The sequence below is a fragment of the Vulpes vulpes genome, chromosome 15 (assembly GCF_048418805.1).
Source record: "Vulpes vulpes isolate BD-2025 chromosome 15, VulVul3, whole genome shotgun sequence".
NCBI classification, from domain to species: domain Eukaryota; kingdom Metazoa; phylum Chordata; class Mammalia; order Carnivora; family Canidae; genus Vulpes; species Vulpes vulpes.
The window spans coordinates 70,034,400-70,053,540 of NC_132794.1; the positions used below are offsets into that span (position 1 = coordinate 70,034,400).

The window sequence follows — 19,141 nt, forward strand, 5'->3', positions numbered from 1 at the left end:
ATTGTTGATACAAATCCCAGTTAAAAAAAAAAAACAGTTGAAGTGTGTCCCTACCGACTCCCCACCCCCAGCATTTCTGTTTTCATACTAGTCCTGGTATTTTTTTTAAAGCAGAGTTGACAAGAGAATTTGATTTTCTGCATGAGAGGAGGGTAATCCTGGGAAAGACCGTTCACCTTGGATTCCTTAAAAAGCAACAAAAGAAGGGTGTGTTTTCAAAACATGTTGAGTGGAGAGGGCATGTTTTTACTTCAGATGTTGCACTATTGCCCTGATTTCACTAAGTTACTTATTTGAGACACCTACCAACTTCATATATATTTTTATTAGATGTCGACAAGGATGGCATATCTGTATACGGAGACCCCCTGTGCGTAGGCGACTTCATTTCTACATAGCTGCTTTCTGGAAGCTTGCAGGTGAGGATGGGTGGGTCCTTAATTGTGGCGTAAGGGTTTTCACTGCTATTCAAGGAACAAGTGCTAGAACTGCACACGGATTCTTTCATGTAATCTGTAAAGCAAGAGAGATTTCTTAGGATATGCAGGAACAGAAGACTTAATTTCAATACCAGAAACAGATTGGAGTTTACGTGCCTTTAGAATCTTAGAGCTGTAAAAGCCTATGATAATCCAAGATTTCCTTCTTAAATATGTTGAAGAGTGCTTTCCAAGTAGGCAGAGTTCTTTTCCTAAAGCATCTTATGATTTTGGAGGGATAGGGACATTATTGTTCTTAGTAGGTAGGTATAGAACCAGAAAGGGATTAATTCAAGATACTCATAATGTGCTTTCACATCTATTTAACTTTTCCAAAATCCTGCAAAGATAATTGATACTTTGCATTTTATAGAAGGAAGGCCCAGAGAGATGAAGTGGCTTAGCTAATGTCCTAGAAGCTCATAAACGGCAGTGCCAAGACTTGAATGCATGCCTCAGGACTCCTTGGCCTTTGTTCTGTGGTATCATTCTTCCTTGGAATTCTTTTTGATGAGTAAGAACCTTAGATTCAAAAGAAGGTGTGTGTTTTGGCACAGGTGTCAGCAACTTGGCAACCTTTAGGCAGCAAACTTTGGCGCATCCCTGCTCTTGAGAAGCTTGCAATCAGAGATGGGGCAGACCAAAGTGTAATAGAGGTGTAAAAAGCACTTGAGTCTCAGGCTAGCCTTTGGAAAGTTCTTGTTTTCTCTTAAGTCTTCCAGTGTATCCTCTGAAGTCACATACCCCGAGTTCTTATGAATGTTAACTGAAACAGTGTCATTTTCTGATACTAGGAGAACTCATGCTTCCTCTCCTGTTGCTCCTGAGGTACATCACCCCAGACTACAGGGTATGTTAGAATACAAAAGGATGCAGACTAGTTTCCAAATATGAGGCAAGGTAACTGGAGCTCGTTGGAGGAAGAAACTGTGTGAGAGAGAGAGAGAGCGCGCGCGAGAGAGACAGACTGACTGGGAGTCACAGAAAGGAAGGGGAGCCTCTTGCCCCTTCAACCTCTGTCATTTTCCCCTTTTGGGAAGATTACTGCCTTTTGTAGATCATTTCAAGTCAGGCAAGACTTGCCTGGAAAAAGCATCAGATTCTCTGTAATCTGGAAACTCTGGCCCTCATTCTTTGTGACCATCTGCCAGCCAGGGGTTCTAGAACTAAGCATGGAGTTGTAGGGGGCTTAACAGTAATGAGTGGTCTTCAGGGGTCTAAATTTCTTTAAAAGGTAGCAGATGGTGAAATTTCTGCGTTTCTCAGCTCTAAATTTCTCTTAAGTGGTAGCAGATGGTGAAATTCTTGGAGTCTTCCACTAGAACCATCACATGCTCTCTGCTTCCAGCTTGTGAAATTAATAAATAAAAACAATAATAATAAAGTGATCATTGTAACTCAAGGGGGCACTAGATCCCGGAAGAGCAGAACTCTCCATGTGGCCAGAAGTTGAGTTGTGTGCCACCACTTATAATAGTCTTTTCTCCCATAAGAGGTGACTGGTTGGGAGGGGATTTACTTTTCTGGATATAAGGTTACTGATGTTTGTTTCAGTAGGTAACATTTCCTCAATCTTGTACAAAAATACATTTACCCATTAGTTCATTGAGACATTCCTTATTCCTGTTATGTAGCTAGAGCAGTAATTATTCTTTCCTTCACTTTTACTGCTTATGAGGAAACCAAGGCTTGGCATGAGGAAGTGTCCTCCACAGGGTCACATTGCTCATCAGTAGTAGGGTGAGCTCCACAACCATGCTCAGAGCATTTCCCGTCTCATCCTGGCCTACAGGTAGAGAGAGGTGTTGGCCTTGGTCCCATCTGAGGTGGTAGACTCTTTCTAGCATAGAACCCTAGAGAGGGGTAGGAGAAAACATTCTTGCTGGACAGTGAGCAGGCTCAGCTGCTGGTGACGCTCTCATAAGGAAAGGGGGATAGGAGTTCTGGGCTACAGTCTGCCCAGAGCCATATGAAGTTGCTTTTAGCGAGTACTTTATTTCTTAGTACGAGGGGTTGGGGTCATGTCCAGGAACCCCAGCATGGGCCATCTGTCCCACTTTAGGTTCTATGAACTTGGCAGCCAGGGAGTAAGGCAGGATGAGCTGAGCTGCTGGTTTGGAAGCTGTGGACTAGAACTGCTTAAGGAAAGACTGTCATCTTCTAAGTGAAAAGTCCTAAAACCCCTCTTCTCTTCCCTACCCAGGCACATCCTTTTACTTTGTTGTGGCTAGCTTAGTTGCAGGTTTTCTAAAACTTGAAGAATAGTGATAGAAAACGTAGCCCTTATGCTAGTATCTTCACTCTGATTAGGTCCTTTGAAACTTGTTACATCTGTGAAGAGGGCTGGGCAGGAAGGACTATGATTACTACTTTAGAAATGAGGATATTGAAGCTCATAAAGTTTGCCTAAAGTAGTTAAGGCTCAACCTGTCTTCTCTGGTATCCAATTATGGGGTTTTCCCCTTGGATCTTGTTACCTATGCTCCTGTTCTAGATCACTAAATACAAACCATAGCTGCAACAGCTTCACTTTACCCCCCAACAAGGAATACCTTCTGTCACTGAAGCCAAGCCCTCCCTACTGAGAGAGAGAGGCCAAGCTCTAACCTTTTTGTGGTTATCCCATGATTGATTTATTTCTGGCAATGGGAGAGTCTTGAAGCTGTGGCTCAAAGCCTAACAGAGCCCCAGTCAGCCAGTAGTGCCTCTCTTCTCATTTCCACCAGAAAAGTCAAAGCTGCCTTCAAGTTTGGGGGTATACAGCGGTCTCCCTATTTCCTCCCACCCCATCAGTCCTTGGGATACTTTCCAAGACCCCCAATGGATGCCTGAAACCACAGATAGTACTGAACCCTCTATATATTTTTTTCTATGCGTACATGCCTGTGCTAAAGTTTATAAGCACAGTAAAAGATTAACCACAATAACTAATAGAACAATTATAACAATATAATGTAATAGATATTGTATGAATAGGGTCTCCCAGAAGATTTTATTGTACTATACTACCCTTCTTGTGATGATGTAAAATCCTGAAATGAGGTGAATAACCTAGGGGTAGGCATTGTGACAGGCCACTATTGACTTTGATTGTGACTACTGGGTAACCGAAACTGAGGAAAGAGAAACTGCAGATAAAGGAGACTACTGTCAATAGTTTGCTGTGCAGCAGGGGATGCACCTAAGTGGATAAAAGAGAAGTTGGGGTTGGAGGAGGGGATTTGTTTCAGGCAGAAGCCGTACCTTCCATAAAGGGGCCAGAGGAAGAGAAAGGCTGGAGAACTGTATGTGTGTATTGAGGTGGTCAGGAGGGAGAGGGTGTTGGATTATGGAATAATCTGGATTCTATTTCTGGGGACTGGAGGTAGGAAAGGGCAAGTCTAGCTGGAAAACTTACACTTTAGAAAGCTATTCTCTCCAGCTGAGTCATCTACCTGCCTGCCCTCAGGGAGGGTGGGGTAAGGGAAAGAGCAACCAACCTCTCTAAGACACTTCCTCATCCTTTTATAGCCTCACCCTACCAGTCAGTCCCTGCACTTAAGGCATTTTGCAAGGAAAGGGGAAGCGTCAACCAAGGCTACCTAAGCTTCGGAGAGTCACTCCTCCAAGGCCTGTAATTAGTAGCATCAGGACTGAAGGCTTGGCTTTATAATGCCTCATCTAGTTCCTCCTCCTCCCAAATCACAGCCTTATACCATTAGATGCAGGAGGGGCCTTGGTAATGAGCCTAAACATCTTCATTTTATAAAGGAAGCAGCAAATCTAGAGAGGGGAAATGACTTTGCAAGGCCGCCTGCTGAGTGGGATCTGAACTTACTAAGGCTTTTAGGATCACAAGAACATCTAGGTAAAGTCAATATTTCACTCTTGGGGAAAAACCCAGGCCCGGAACATCTGTTTCTTCTCAGCCAATGACTATTATTAGAAAGCCATGCTGTCTTTTTTCCTGGACCCTAGGTTAGCAATCTTCTTTTCATTGAGAGACAAGAATATGGGGAGAGGAAAAGGGAGATTTCATAGTGAGAAGGAGAACCACACTGGTTAAAAAAAGTTTTCTGAATGTCACTGGACTCCTAACTATCTTGGAACCCACAGTTATTGCAAGGAAAGACATGGAGGCTGGATTAGCAAAAAGCATACAGGTGGCTTCCTTGTGGCAGCAATATTGGGATTCAGCATTTTAGGATCATAAAGGTGATGGGGAGAGTACCAGAGAGAATTTTTTTGTAGCACTTTGAAATGCCTGGCAGACAAGGAATTGAACATAAGACATTTTGTTACAGTGTCATTGTGTTGCAGGGGAGAAGGAGAGATGGACAGGTATTTAGAGGTAAAATGGAGTTAGCACAGCAGTGTGTGGTGCCATGCAACTTCAGGATGACCATGAGCAGAGGTCTAAAGTAAGTTAGAAAGGCAAGAAGGAACACTGGCTGAATTAAGACCTGGAAGGGGCCTTAGAGATGGTGCTAGTACAAACCCATCCTTCTAACAGACTTAGAAACCAACATGCAGAAAATAAGTGTTAATAGTGCCACACAGTAAGAAGTAGGACTAGAATCCAAAAGCTTGCTCATTGATTCAGAGAACACTCAGACTCTACACTCTTAATGGTTTTCATTTGGGTTGGCCCAGTAGTTTTAGGAAATAATTTCATTCCTGGTACAGACTAGTTTATTAAATGTTTATTTGGGAGTTCGGCCAGCTAGTGGTGTTTATTCCATGTCTTTGGTAAATATTTCTGTAAAGTTCCAAACTGACATTTCATTTTCCTCTTCTTGAATTCTCTTGTTCTGATGTGTTGGTTCCCAACACCTGTTGGCACATTTACCTGTAGCTTCTTTTCTCTCTAATTTTAAGGATGATAGCCAGAGTGGTGAAACAAAATCTGGCTGCAGAATCTCGCCTTCTCAGCTACATGATCCCACAAAACAGGAATGAATGACGCTGAGGCAGAGACACTGCCCTCCTTAGCTTTGTTTTACATTTATGGTTTCAAGTCTGAAAGCAGTTACCCTAATCACAATGCACAGGAAAACAAAGTGCATAGGAAAGTCGTGTGCTCCTTTATTGAGGTGATTGGGCCTGTCTGAACTTATCCATGCTTGAGTCATGCATATTTTCAGAGCTGGAAAGTCTCTTAACAGATTTTTCTACCCAGTTCCTGTACCTCTTTGAGAAAGAAACTCACTGTCTCATGTCACAGTGATAACAGTAAAGCTTTCTTTTCTGGTTTTCTCTTCATTACTGTTTTGGTGTTTGCCTCCATTTGGAAGATTTAAGTCAATATGCAGAAAATGGCCAGAATTGATGCTTCCAATGGAGTAATGTCCTTTGACCAGAAGCCTAGGGTTGACCTCCTGTTCTCAGATTGTTCTCTTGGGGCTGTGCACATCCTACTGTGTTCATGGAGACTTGCCCTTCTTGCTCTCTTGCTCAGAACAACCCACCTCTAGCTCACCCCACTTCTGTTAACCACTCCACCAAGGGCTGTAGATGAATAGCTCTCCTTGGTTTAGGAAATGGTTGTTTCCGGTATAACTAAGGCTAAGTCTGAAAGACCAGCAGAGTAATACAGGAAATCTGGGTCAGTCTAGACCAGTGATTCCTAAGTGTTAGTTGGGTGTTATTGAAGTACTTATTACAAATGCAGATTCCAGGACTCCACCCTATATATACTGCTTCAGAGTCTTGGGAGGATAGGGTGTGGACATCTGTAAGTTTAATAAGCTTTCCAGGTGATTCTGGTGCACAGCTAGATCTCTGATACTCACTGGGATCTTTGCTGTCAGTCATCTCTTTCTGTATGGCTGAGACTCCTAAATAGACCTCAGAGACAAAAGGACAGCCCTTTTGTACAACCTTTTACAATATGCAAAATCTTCCCATCTGTGATTTTTATTGGATACTCACAATAACCCTACTAGACAATAGATAGGCATAATTGTCCCAACTTGGCAGATGAAGAAACTAGGCCTTGGAGAGCTCCCAGTCTAAGATCAGTTAATACTTGACAGAGTAATAAATGACATAGTTCCAAAGTGTTACCTATTTCATATATTCTGTTATTTAAATGTAGGGCCTAAGCCCAGGGCAGGACCTGACCTTCATCTTTGGTTTCACTCATAGACTTTCTAGAAGGGATGATCCAATTGCAGTTCCCATGTGCTAGGGATTAGGTCTGACCTCGCTGTCAGGGGCAGAGATCTTGAGGGTAGAGTGCCATAAAGTATTAACACTAGGTATTATTTTCATTCTTGTACTCCAGAAAGCCAGCAGGTGCGGGGTGGCAGTCCTCACCAGCGCAACGACAGGAGGCCTCTGGGGCAGGTAGATTGACTTTATTTCAGAATTTATAATCCATTTAACTCATACTAATTGGTGGGTAATGACATTCTACATTTCCGAAGACATTTATTTGGCGTCTATAAAAAACCCACAAGTGCTTGCTAAGCAGGTGCAACTTAAATTGAGATATAAATTCATTATTATTATGATTGCTCCTCCTGAGCAGAGCTACCCAGCAGCCCCAGGTCCTGTGGTCTTTTTACTTTTTTGGGGGAGTAAGGGAAGAGATGTACGCAGTGTCTCTGGTAGAATTCCTGGTCATTTCAGATCTGTATTCTTTATCTTGCTAAGCCCTTTCTAATGGGACGTCAGGATTGGATACTCTACCTTTGAAGCCTTTGTCCATAATGTATGTGTTCTGACGTCTGTCCATTCCACAAGCACCTGCATTAAAATAGTATAAAGAGAGAAAAATAGAGTGAGTGACATTTACTTAGACTGCTTGTGTTTTTGCTTTATTTTTTTCTTGCCTTTCTTTCCCTCCCTTACCCATAAAATTAGTTCTTTAGTGATATAGGAATATTCTGGGATTAATCTACTCTAAATCATTTTGGCCATGCAGGAATTCTTACAGGGCTCAGAAGCATTAGTGGTAAGCTACAGCACCCCCTCCTTTTCCTCTTTAACCTTAACTATGAGGGCAAGGTCTTCAGTGACATGATCAAAGGCAGTTCTGATGCCACCTGAAGTCGCTATAGGTGAAGTTTCAAGCTCCAGAAGTATAAGATGAGGAATGAATCAGAGCCCTTTCTTAGCTTGGGGACAGGGTATGACATTCCAAATCCCGGTTCTGTTGGATCTTGGAATGGGATTAAAGACTGTTTCTTACCTCTCAGCTCTGGTCCTGCCTCCTCTCCTGGATCTGAAGTCAACTGAGTGGAGCCAGGGAGGGAGGTGGATAGGTGGCTGAGATTCTTGATTTAGTCATCTTTTCAGGATGTAGTCATTTCCATCCATAGACTGCTCTCTTGGTTACCCATTTTTGGAGGTGGACCATTTGTATGTAATTGAGAATTGTCTTTGAAAAGTATTACTAGTATTTTCAGTCTGAAGGATTTTTCTCCCTTTTGGCTGTCAAAATTTTTCCAGCTCCTACAATGCATGGTCCTTAGCTATAGCTATAGCCATGGTCCTTAGCTACATAAAACTTTAGGGACCAAGCTCAGGTTCTTTGCTGCTGGTGATACCAGAAAAGAAGCTGTCTGGCATTTTTAGGTTGAGTTTGTAATGACTCTGGCTCAGAGTCCTTTTCTTTTTCCCCAGCTTTTAACTGAGGACACACTACCAGGCAAGGCGTGCAGCAAATAATTACTAAAATACAATGTGACTACCTTTGACCCCCCCTCTCCCCCCCGTTTTGGACACTGAAGGTCAACCTGCTGCTGTTTAGATACATCCCCATACCATACCTCCTCCACAGAGTTCCTAAATTGAAGTTACCGGAATCTGTGCCTGCCTTCCATACACTACTGAGTGATAGAGCAGAACCAAACCAAGTTTTCCTCTAGTTTGCTATTCTTCTAAAAGGTCTATAGGTACCTGTGCCCTTCAGAAACATGACTAGCAAGCTGTATCCCTGGCATCAGTTCAGCCCTTTATACTAGACAAGGGCTTTCTTCATCCTTCCTGAGGGAGGGAGGCTAGACTGTTAACTTTCCTTTTTTTTAGAACAGGAAACAGAGGGACAGTGACTTATCTGACACTACATAAAACTACAACTTAGATCTCCTTAAGTATTCTTTCCCGTTGGCCACCAGCCTGCCTTAGTGTAAGGCAAAATAGCATGATAGCATGTGGTGGCTCTGGCCACACTCTAGACTGTACATCTAGAAAGCAGGGAGAAATCTGGGCTGAGCCCAGAGGATGCTCCCTTGTGAAAGAGATGCAGCGTTGGGGGGGGGGGGGGGGGCGGTGGCAGGGCGTTGGGAGGGTTATATTTGGTGGGGTTATTGAAAGACCTAGACATGGCCCAGGAGAACCGCAGCCAAGAGCACAGCCTCCTAGGTACAGACTCAGGGTCTTTGCAGCCCATAACTGCTCAATGCACAGATAAATCCAGAACCTTCATACTTCTGAGTGCTACTGCACCCAGGGGCCTGCAGAAGTTGGCAGAGCTGCATTTCCTTGAGCTCTAGAAATGAGCTAGAGCCTGAGGGTTGTCCAGTATACTTAAGGTGCTGCCTTAGCGAGGCCACTTCATAGGGGGAGCTGCGTTCTCTGTTGATTCACCATGCTTACTCCTATAGCATCTATTTCTATAACTCTACATCCTCCCACAGCAGGACTGACTTTGCAAGTCTCCTTTTTTCATCTTTCTCAACCCACTAGCTTGAGCCTAATACAGAGCAGAGAGGATGTTGGTTGACACATCCTTCCTTAGCCTCTCCAGATCCCTGCTTGACAACCCTACCCTATGATCTGGGAGAGTTTGACCTGAGCCAGAGGTGGGTTTGAGGTCTCTCTGGGGGACATCGGGCTTGTCATCCACACCCACAGGGTCCAGAGAGCCCCAAAGGTGTTCCCACCCTCAAGTCATTTCTCAGTGGTTTGGGGTTATATTCTGTGGCCTGTAGGAAGTACAGTTATGTTGTGTTCCTTTCATTTAATAGCAGTTTGTCCACATCCACTGACCACAATGGGAGCAGAAGGGGGATGAATCGAGGCAAGCTTCCTTTAGATAGGCGATTGGGCTTGTAGACTAACCATGTTGAGAGGAGGAGGGCTCAACAGGGAGAGGTCTGGGACCATGGGGGTGAGTCAAGGGGCAGGAAGGAGTAGGGCAGGTGTTGGGTCTGACCTGGTGAGTGTGGCTCAGCGGGGCGGCTGAGGTGTGTAAGTTCAATGTAGAAGTCCTCGGGCGGGTACCTGGCCTCCAGGGCACTGATCTGGAAATGGGAGTCTAGTGAGAGGAATGACAGGGAGGAGCCATTATTCCCAGGGCCCTGGTATGGCGAGGGGTGGTGGTGGGGTAATGGAGGGGGTGAGGGTCAGGGTAGGATAAGCTGGAAGGAATTAGGGCCCCTGTGTATAATATCCAAAGGGGCTAGGGCCAGGGGGATCAGTTAGAGTTGAGGCCATCTACCTTTCCTCCCTCACCCCCACCTCCCACCCCCCGAATTTGGTGCCCACCAGGGCAGTGGGACAAAGGGAAGAAGCCCTTGGAAGGGAGTACCTTGGCAGGGCCTGGCTCAGGCAAGAGCCCCTTTCCTAGACAGTGAATACATTTTCTGCCTGCATCTGGAAGCCCCATATCCAGGCCCTAGCTGTTTCCTTTGTGGTCCTTGGGTCATAGCCACCCTCTCCCCTAATAGAAATGGAGGGGCATCCTGGGCCTCATTTGCTTATGAGAACTGAAACAAGGACTTAGGTTTCCTCCCCATACCCCTTCTCCCTGGGGGAACCCATGCTCAGGATTCATCTACTAACCTCCCTTGGAGCTAGAACAGGGCCCTCTTCAGTGTGGAAAAAGGAGACTAGGTGGGCATGATGGTAGGAGACCAGACTCAAACCACTACTGACCTAACACGTTCACAAAGCTGTAGGGGGTCCAGCCTGCTGTGTCTCTGTCAAGGGACTTGTTACTGAGCTGTTTGGAGAGTAGGAGAGCAAGTTAATCCCTTTGCTCCCAAGGTGCCCCTGCCCAGCCTTCACATTTTGCCCAGCACACTTAGGATGGTCATGCCCCACCTCCATTTTAGATCATTGAGGAAAAGGAAAGAGCTAGGTGGACCTTGGCATGACAGATCAGGGAGCAGAATCTACCCCATTCTGAGCTCTCTGGCTGAAACTGTAGGGTTTCCAGACCTTGGGACAAAGTAGTGCAGGGCAGCCCAATAGCCAAGAAATGGCCTGAGCCTAGCTGGTTGGCTCTGCCAGGGGAAGTAGGTCAGCCAGGTGGGGTTGAGCTGTAGAACAGGCTCTGGCAGTGTCTCAGATGCAACATGAGGCCATCTCCAGCACAGAAGGAGGTGTTGAAGCTGTTTGCAACATCACTGTCACCTCTGCTACCTGACCTGGCCTGTGTGTGTCTCCCTTTTGTGTCAGCAAGGGAAAGCCTCGTCCTTGGCATTGTTTCCCTCTAACCTGCTGCAGTCTTGATAATGTGGCTCTAGTTAATCAAGAGCCTTCTAGATCCCCTTCCCTGAGCTTCCAGCTCCTCAGATAAGCCTAAAGCTGAAGCTAAGAATCAAAGTCTGAGCTGAGAAGATATATAGGAAGAGGGGCCAAAGCTATGGGGATGATGGCCACAGACTTTGTTTGCACCCTGCATCCAGCACTGCCATTTCCTAGGAAAACTGAGGCTGAGAACAAGTAGAAGAAAGTAGTCTTGGGGTGCTGACTTGACAGTGGTTGCCCTTGGGGTTGTACGGTGTCTATGTTATTGTTAGGGGGTCCAGGCTGCACTGCTAAGGGTCTGTGGGCCAGACAGGGAGAAAGGATTCCCAGAACTCTAGGGCAGAGGCTTAGAATATGGAAACTGCTTCTGTCCATGTTCTCAACACAGGAAGGATGTTACAGGAAGCCAGGAGCTTGGGGATTGCCCTCCTAACAGTCCTGCCATTGTACGTATGCATCTGCAGTTGTGTGTGTGTGTGTGCATGTGCGCATGCTTAGGTGGTGTCAGGAGGTGTGCAACATGAGCCTGTCAGACCTTTGTGGTCCTTGAGGCTTTTCTACAATTCTGAACCCCCTGCTCTACCAAGTATGGGTCCTGGCACGCCAGGGGGTTCCCTCCACATGTGGGCTGAAACATCCTCGCCCAAGAACCTGTGATTATAAGAGGAGCTCTTGCCATCAGCCAGGGTTATGCTCGGAGCTGTAAAGGGAGGACCCTGTCCAGAGTGGCGCACATCTGTCCTCGAAGGCCCGTAGGGCTTGCTGTCCGTGAGAACACTGGGTATGGCTGATGTTTGGGTTTCATATTCTGTGTGTGTTCTGGTTGAGAAAAATGGTTGCAGATAAAGGGCACCTGGGTTGCTCAGTTGGTTCAGGATCTGCCTTTGGCTCAAGTCATGATCCCAGGCTTTTGGGATCAGGCCCCACATTGGGCTCCCTGCTTGGCTCTCCACCTGCCTGTCCCCACCCTCGCTCATAGGTTCTCTAGCTCTCAAATAAAATCTTAAAAAAAAAAAAAAAAAAGGTTGTAGGTATGTGGCAATAACGTGAATGCCAGATATAAGCATCAGGTGGGTACCTGAGTAATAGTAGTTACACTCAAAGGTGCTGGTTACATGCATCCTGTTGGAGAGGCACCGTAGTGATAGTGGTAGGTGGTGTAGTGTTTTGATTACATGTTATATGGCAAAAGTGCCTACATGGTTTATGTGAAGAGACGGCTCCACGTGATGATCACCTGATTTGGTACCAGTTCCTTACACACAGGTGTGTGGGGGTATATATCCTATAGAATGATGGCACTTGTTGGTTCCATATAACCTGCTGGCTTCCTGTTAAATACTTCCCAGTGTTTACATGTCCCATGGATCACAGGGCTGTGTTTAATGTTTTGGCAGTTAGTTCCACATGAACCCTCCAGGTGGAGTGCAGAAGTGAAGGCTCATTGGGAGGACAGTGGGTAGGGGCTAGGGAGTCAAGGGCCCGGTACCTTGGTGGGGCTGTTCCTGTCCAGAGTGCTGGCCTGGCTGGTGGCAGGCCCCCCGCACGCCAGTGTGTGGTAGCTGGAATTGGAAAAGCACTGGGCATGGCTGCTACTTTGAGACAAATCTGGGAAGAGAACAAGGTGCCATACCATCATACCCCTGCCCCTGGCATGAGATACCCCAATATTAACACTTGGGCTGGGCAGCCTTGGGAGTGCTCTGCAAAGAGAGACACCTAAGTCCCCCATCCCCCAGCTTTCTGGTATCCACTATCTCCACAGAAATCTGTAGAGCCTTGTCTCTTCCTTCATGGTATCCCTCCCTGCAGGATGCAGGTTAGGCTTGCCAGGGTGGAGGGTGGCACTCAGCAGCTAGAGCATGGATGAGGAGTGTTGGCTCTGACTGCCTCATATGTCCCTGAGTTGCTACTGAGGGCTGTGCTGACGACCCTCCCCTGCCTCCCTCTGAGATCTATCCCAGGAGTGAGGCCATAAAGAGAATCCTCTTAGTCCCAGTGCTGCCCTCTTGTGGATTCCAGGACCCCTCCACAGCATTGGGGAATTCCAGTGGAATGGTGTGGGAATTCAGCCAAACTTACTCATTATAGTCACAGAAGAAAATCCCCAAATCATCTCTGTGGGCTTGGAATTTCACCAGGGGATATGTGCTTTGGCTGAAACCCAGGGAGGCAAGTAGGCCAGGAGCTCTCTGAAGGCAGGGTCACAGCTAGGCTGCCCCTGTTTACCCTGTAGCGCCTGGCATGGAGTTGGGACATGTTAGGCAGTACTTAGCAGGAATGGGCTGATGTGATCTTGGTTTTCTAAATCCAAGATGCAGGAGGCTATAGGTCAGCCATAAGTTAATGGAGCTAGCTGGACAACGTGATGATCCTTGTGCTTACCCAGATAGGCCCAGCATTGTGTGGCCCAGGGCTACGGGCAACTTCAGAGCATTTTGATCTCTTCTGTTTAACTAAATATGCAGCAAACAGCCTCATTTCTAAGGCAGCAGTCCAGGGTTCTGGCACAACAGCCCCACCTCCACCTCATTCAAACTCTAGATAGAATGCCCATTGGAGATATTATCAAATTTGTGGACATCCTGGGTCATTGCCCAAACTTTTAACTCCCCCTTCACCCCAAGTCAGGCACCATCCCCTTCCACTGTATCAATAGGACCCTCCTAACTCTGGGAACTGGGAGGGAGAGTTGCTCTGAGGCCTTCACCAAGGAAACAAAGATGGAACAGGGCTTGGAAATAGCTCCAGGGCCAGTTAGGGCCAGGAAGAGGTTCCCCTGGAGTTAGGAAAGTTACTGTTTAGGTGTTTCTGTGGCCAAAGCCCAGTGAGAAAGTTGGGAAGCTCTGGGGGAATGGAAGGAGGCTCCTAATCATAGCTGCTCAGAGCTAAGCACCCAGGAAATGACATTCTCATAAAACCCTATCTACCTTTTCCAAGTAGGCTCCTGCTCCCCACCTGCATTGTCTCTCCAGGAGAATCTGAGCATCCAGCCCCAGAAGGACAATCCTGCAAGCATGACCACTTTAAGTTCGACAATAAACCTGGGTCTCCCCAGGGATATCATGTGGCTCTTCCTGGTGTGTGTGGGTGGATGCGTGTGTGTGTGTGTGTGTGTGTGTGTGTGTGTGTGTAGAAGAGGGGATGCTGAGGGCATAGCCCTTACCTGAGAGCGAGTAGTCAGTGCTGGTCATCCTCATGGCAGGTGTATAGGAGACACGGGGAGCCAGGTCACGGCCTTTCTCTTTCTGTCGCCGCCGGCGCCAAGCAAACAGACCCAGCAGCACCACAATGAGGAACAACAGGAGGACGATGCCTGTGACAGCACCCACTGAGTGCCGCTCTGCACCCAGCGCTGGGCTGATCTTGGTGTAGGGATTCAGCTCCTCCATCATGAGGGCAGCTGCGGATGGAGGGAGGACCTGAGTGGGGCAGGCCTCCTTGCGCTTCAGATCTTGGCTCAGAGCCTAGAACCCTCTAACTTTAGGAGACCTGGGTGTTCTGGTCTTTGGCCCTATTCTTCAATCCTTTTGTTACCCTATCCTTCACTGTGCCTGTTTCTTCAACTGCCTACAGGGGATGGAGTTTCAGTGACATGGCAAAGAAAAGATGTAATCTGGATGGCAAATAACAAATGTTTACTGAGTACTTTGTTCTAAAAACTGAGTTACAGATATTAACTCATTTGATCTTCCCAGCAGCCATATGAGAATAGGGCCTGTTTAATTATTTCTCTTTCACAGATGAGGAATCTAAGTCATCGCAAGGTTATATAACTTACCCAAGATCATATAACCAGTAATTGGTAAAGTCAGCTTCCTCAGAAGTTGGGAAAAATTGGACTCAGCCCATCTCCTTGCTTACCAGTTGTGTGACTCCCAAGTCCTCAGTTTGCCCATTTGTAACATGGGGACAGTAATCCCACCCTCCCCAGGGAACTGTGAGAACCATATGACAGACTGGCAATGAAAGTGCATTTGTGCCCAGGATTATTGTCTACAAAACCCCTCATGATGATAAATGTGTGGGCTAACTCTCCATAACGTTGCTGCTCCATACTGATCTAAGCCCACAGTGGGGGTCATCCTGCTGCCTGGCACTGTTCAGACTTCTACTTGGCTATCAGCAACTGGCTGACTGGAGCTAGCGAACATCCTTGGGGAAGTAACGTGCTGCGTTATCATTCTCTATATCATCAGGATGCAATGGGAATGTCTTATGGCTCCCTCTGTGGATAATTGAGAGCCCATTCTCATTCCTCATCCTCTAGAACAAACGATATAATCCCTTGTTTGCAGCACTTCACAAAGGGTTCTTATGTATACAAAAATCAGTTATTGTTTGCATATGTGCCAGGACTGTGCTGAGTCCTCTATTTGTATTATCTATACCTGGTCCTCACAACTGTACTATGGGGTGTCCTCTGAGTGTAGAGCTGGAGCCCAGGTTGAGCCCCTTTGGACTCCTTGGCCCTCAACAGAACCTTGTACTGTGCTGGGAGACAAAGATTAATCTACCCTTCCTACTTTGCATGTGGAATAGTAAGCCCAGTAAAATGAAATGACTTGCCCAGGACATCTAGCAGGTAATGGCAGGACCAGAATTTGGCCCATCTTCGGCTGTCCATTGGCCTTTCCACAGGACTAGCTGCGGTTACCCTTGTTTGGCTCACAGGAAACTTGGCCAAGGATGAGCATGGGGAAACCAAGACTGAGAGGCTCCTGCTCCATCTGCCTTTAATACACAGTACCTGTAGCCTCTGCCTCCCCCTCTGCAACATACCTCTTCTGGTCTCCTTCCAAAAGTAAAAGGGAAGTCACAAACTGTCCTTATGAAATCCAGTTGTTCCCACTGGAATCTTTTTTAGGTCCTGCCTCCATGGGGTTCTCTCCAGAGCCCCCTGCCTAGGGACTCTCTCCACCTGTGTATTACCTTGGTCACACCGGATTCCTTTGAATCCAGAGCTGCAGTAACAGGTACCAGTGACGTGATCACAGGTGGCATTGTTCATGCACTCACATAGCTGCTGACACCCATAGCCAAAGGTTCCTGGGGCACATCCTGTGTAGCATGAAGAAGAGATGGGATAGCCAGTGAGATACACCCATTCTCCCCATCCCACTGTGGTTCAGTTTTGATGCCTGGGGGTGGACGGAGCACCTTAGCCCTGAGTGGGGGATACCCACTCCTACTTCCTCCCCACTTGACACATTTATGCAGCATTTTCCACATGCCAGGCCCTGTGCGGGGTGTCATTGAGGCTTCAAAGAAGAATTCAAGAAGATCTGTCTCCAGGGGTTCCTGGGTGGCCCAGCTGGTTAAGCGTTTACCTTCAGCTCAGGTCATGATACCAGGGTCCTGGGATTGAGCTCCAAGTCAGGCTCTCTGCTCAGCAGGGAGTCTGCTTCTCCCTCTTCCTCTCCCTTCTGCCCCCTGCTCATGCACATGTGCACGCTCTCTCTCTCTCATTCTTTCTATTCAAATAAAATCTTAAAAAAAAAACAAAAAAAAACCTGTCTCTCTTTATTCCTTCAGTACCCTCTCAGGACTCTGTTCTCTCAGCATCCTCCATCCTTCCCCTCCCCACAACTGGAGGAAGAAAAACTATAAACACTGACGTAGACATGACCTCCTTCAGCCTTTTTTCTTGGAAGCTGCTCCCAAACTCCAGGGAACAGGAGGTGCAGAGAGCCCTGAATGAGTGGACTTGGGAGAGGCTTCCCTGGCAGAAGGCTGATGCCCGGCACCGACACCCCGGGGCAGGGCCTGGGACAGCTTACTCTGCTCACAGTGTCGCCCGGTGAAGCCCGTACGGCAGGTGCACTTGCCGCTGACGTGGTCACAGCTGGCACCATTCTGACACTGGCACACGCGCCCGCAGTCCTTCCCGTAAAACGCTGCAGGGCAGCCTGGAGAAACAGGGTGGGGACAACTGCAGCAGTACAGTTGGGACCAAACCTGTCCATCTGCTGCCTCTTTCTCTGAGCACAGGGTGAGGGCCAGTGAGACCCTGCGCCTCTCCTCAGCTGTCTGCACTCTGGATGCTCAGGCTGAAGGGGTAGGGGTGGCTGTGAGGGGTCCTTTACACCAAGGTGCCTTAGCGCTAGAGGCCAGGCGGGGGTCTCCCTGCTGTGCAGCCACAGGCTGTTCCTCCCTCTGGGCCCCTCTGTCCAGGGGGTCTGGTCTAGGTGCTTGCCAGAGTGCCTTCCAGCCCTGACCTTCCAGGACACAGGGCCATCCGACCCCCTGAATCCATCCAGGTTTCCCAATCCTCTGGTGGGGTGGGGGTCGTTCCTGACCCTTGGGCCCGCCTCCTCCCTCTTTCCACAGACCTGGACGATGCCCAAGGCAGCCAGCAGGCCGCAGCATGGGATTCCGAATAGCCGGGCGGCCGGGAGGCAGGACTTACGCTGCGTGCAGAAGAGTCCCCTCCAGCCAGGGGTGCAGTGGCAGGCCCCATCCTCAGCGCTGCAGCTCCCCCCGTTGTGGCAGCTACACGTATGGAAGCAGGCGGGGCCCCAGAACCCCGGTGGGCAGGCTGGGGGCGGGAGGGATGCAGAGGGTGAGGGCGAGGCAGAGCGAAGCAGACAGGGAGAGAGACCAGTCAGCCAAGATGCCAGGATACACCCAGCTGGTATTTCCTGCCTTCCTGACCCGCTGTTCCCAGAATTCTCCACTCCCCTCTTGGCCCACTTACCCGGGATCCCCATGAAGCCCATATTCTCTGCCCACTCTCCCAGCTCTGAGGGCTCCTGAACTTCCCTTCTCAGGGGGACTGGCTGTGATCTGGAGCACGTGGGTGTGTGTGGTAAACTAAACATTGCAGTTTACAGTGTGAACACTGTGTGTTAACTTCCCTGTGACAACGGGGACTTTTCCAGGATAGGGACTCCCCACTTTCGGTTGGTAAGCTTCCTGAGGATGACACTTGAGTCTCCTCCACCAGAATGGAAATTCCCTCAGGCCAGGCCATCTAACTGGGGCCTCCCTAGTGGTACTGTCCCTGTCTCGCCCATCAGACAAGGTGCTCCAGGGTGGAGATTAAGCCTCCACCCTTAGATTGGTCCCTGTCACCTCCATATCAGATTGGGTGCACCTGACAAGAAGAGCTTCTACAATGCCTTGTCCGGGCTTATTATGTGCCCAGGACATCACATGGGTCACTCAGGGGATGCTCTCACCCCTGTGAAGTGAATGCCTTGGCGTCACCTCACTTCCCCATTCCAAACCCCAGAATGCTAGTCCCTGTCCCCTCCTCCTCTTCAACCAAACTTAAAGGCTACTCCTTGCTCAGGTGCTCATGGAGTATTAGTTCTCAGTAGTATCAGCAGTATTCCAAACAATGTCAATATGTTTAATACTAACAGTTAATGATGCCAACGATCAATCCTAATAACTCATCATGTTAGCTGTGGGACTCTAATTGGGACGCGGGTGGACATTCCATTTCAGACCTGGCAGGTGGAGGCACCAGGGGATGAAGAGGTTCTGGGCAAGGAGGAGGGTGTATTTGGGGGCCTGACTCCTGGTGGAGGGCATTCCTTGGGCAGCTGCTTACCCTGTGAGCAGTCCTTGCCAATCCATCCAGGGAAGCACTGGCAGGAGCCATCGATGGGGCTGCAGGTCCCGTTGTTGGCACAGGAGCAGAGCTGGGCACAGTCCTGCCCAAAGTGTCCTCCAGCACACACTGTGGGCACAGGACAGCCTATACTCCCCACACCACCACACACAGCTGCTGCACCCCTAGAAGTTCCCAGGCCACAGCCATGCCAGCCCTGGGCTCACAGATCTGGATGGGAACTGCCCACCTCCACAGCCCCATCACCCTTCTCCAATTGTACATAAATGAGTTCCCCTCTTGTGCCCACAGCTGCATTTTTCTGGAGGCTCAATGATCCCCTCTGAAGGCACAGACTGAGGCCCAGAGGGGTGAAGTCTTTTGAATTGGGCCTCACAGATGGAAGCCATGAGCTGGGAATCCCGCCTCTACCCTCAGTCCAGTGCTCCCCACACTGCTCCACAGCCTTCTGCTTTCCATTACCACATTCTTGCCAGCATCACTGATCCCATAGGCATGAGGGTGGATGACAGTTTGTAGCTGGAAGGAGAGGTCTTGAGTGCAGGGTGAGGTCGGCGTGCAGACTCTGGAGGACTCTCTGCCCACCTGCTTCCTCTGTCTCTCCAAATCCCACCTGTCCCTC

At 48.2% G+C, this 19,141-nt stretch overlaps 1 protein-coding gene across 10 annotated transcripts in view; it reads right to left on the reverse strand.

Moving 5' to 3' along the window:
- Positions 1-19,141, reverse strand: part of MEGF11 (multiple EGF like domains 11) — a 346,779-nt gene that overhangs the window by 3,115 nt on the left and 324,523 nt on the right. For 3 of the 10 annotated variants that reach the window (XM_072738862.1, XM_072738864.1, XM_072738863.1), the window contains exons 16-23: positions 18,499-18,627; positions 17,350-17,478; positions 16,721-16,849; positions 15,873-16,001; positions 14,107-14,343; positions 12,430-12,548; positions 7,152-7,208; positions 306-513 (exon numbers count right to left, since the gene is read on the reverse strand). In XM_072738862.1, the coding sequence (XP_072594963.1) occupies positions 505-513; positions 7,152-7,208; positions 12,430-12,548; positions 14,107-14,343; positions 15,873-16,001; positions 16,721-16,849; positions 17,350-17,478; positions 18,499-18,627 (938 nt within the window). In that variant the 3' untranslated portion in view covers positions 306-504. Of the gene's footprint in view, positions 1-305; positions 514-7,151; positions 7,209-9,621; positions 9,724-10,343; positions 10,411-12,429; positions 12,549-14,106; positions 14,344-15,872; positions 16,002-16,720; positions 16,850-17,349; positions 17,479-18,498; positions 18,628-19,141 lie in introns of those variants that run through there. The other 7 variants (XM_072738858.1, XM_072738860.1, XM_072738859.1 and 4 more) reach the window with 5 other exon arrangements.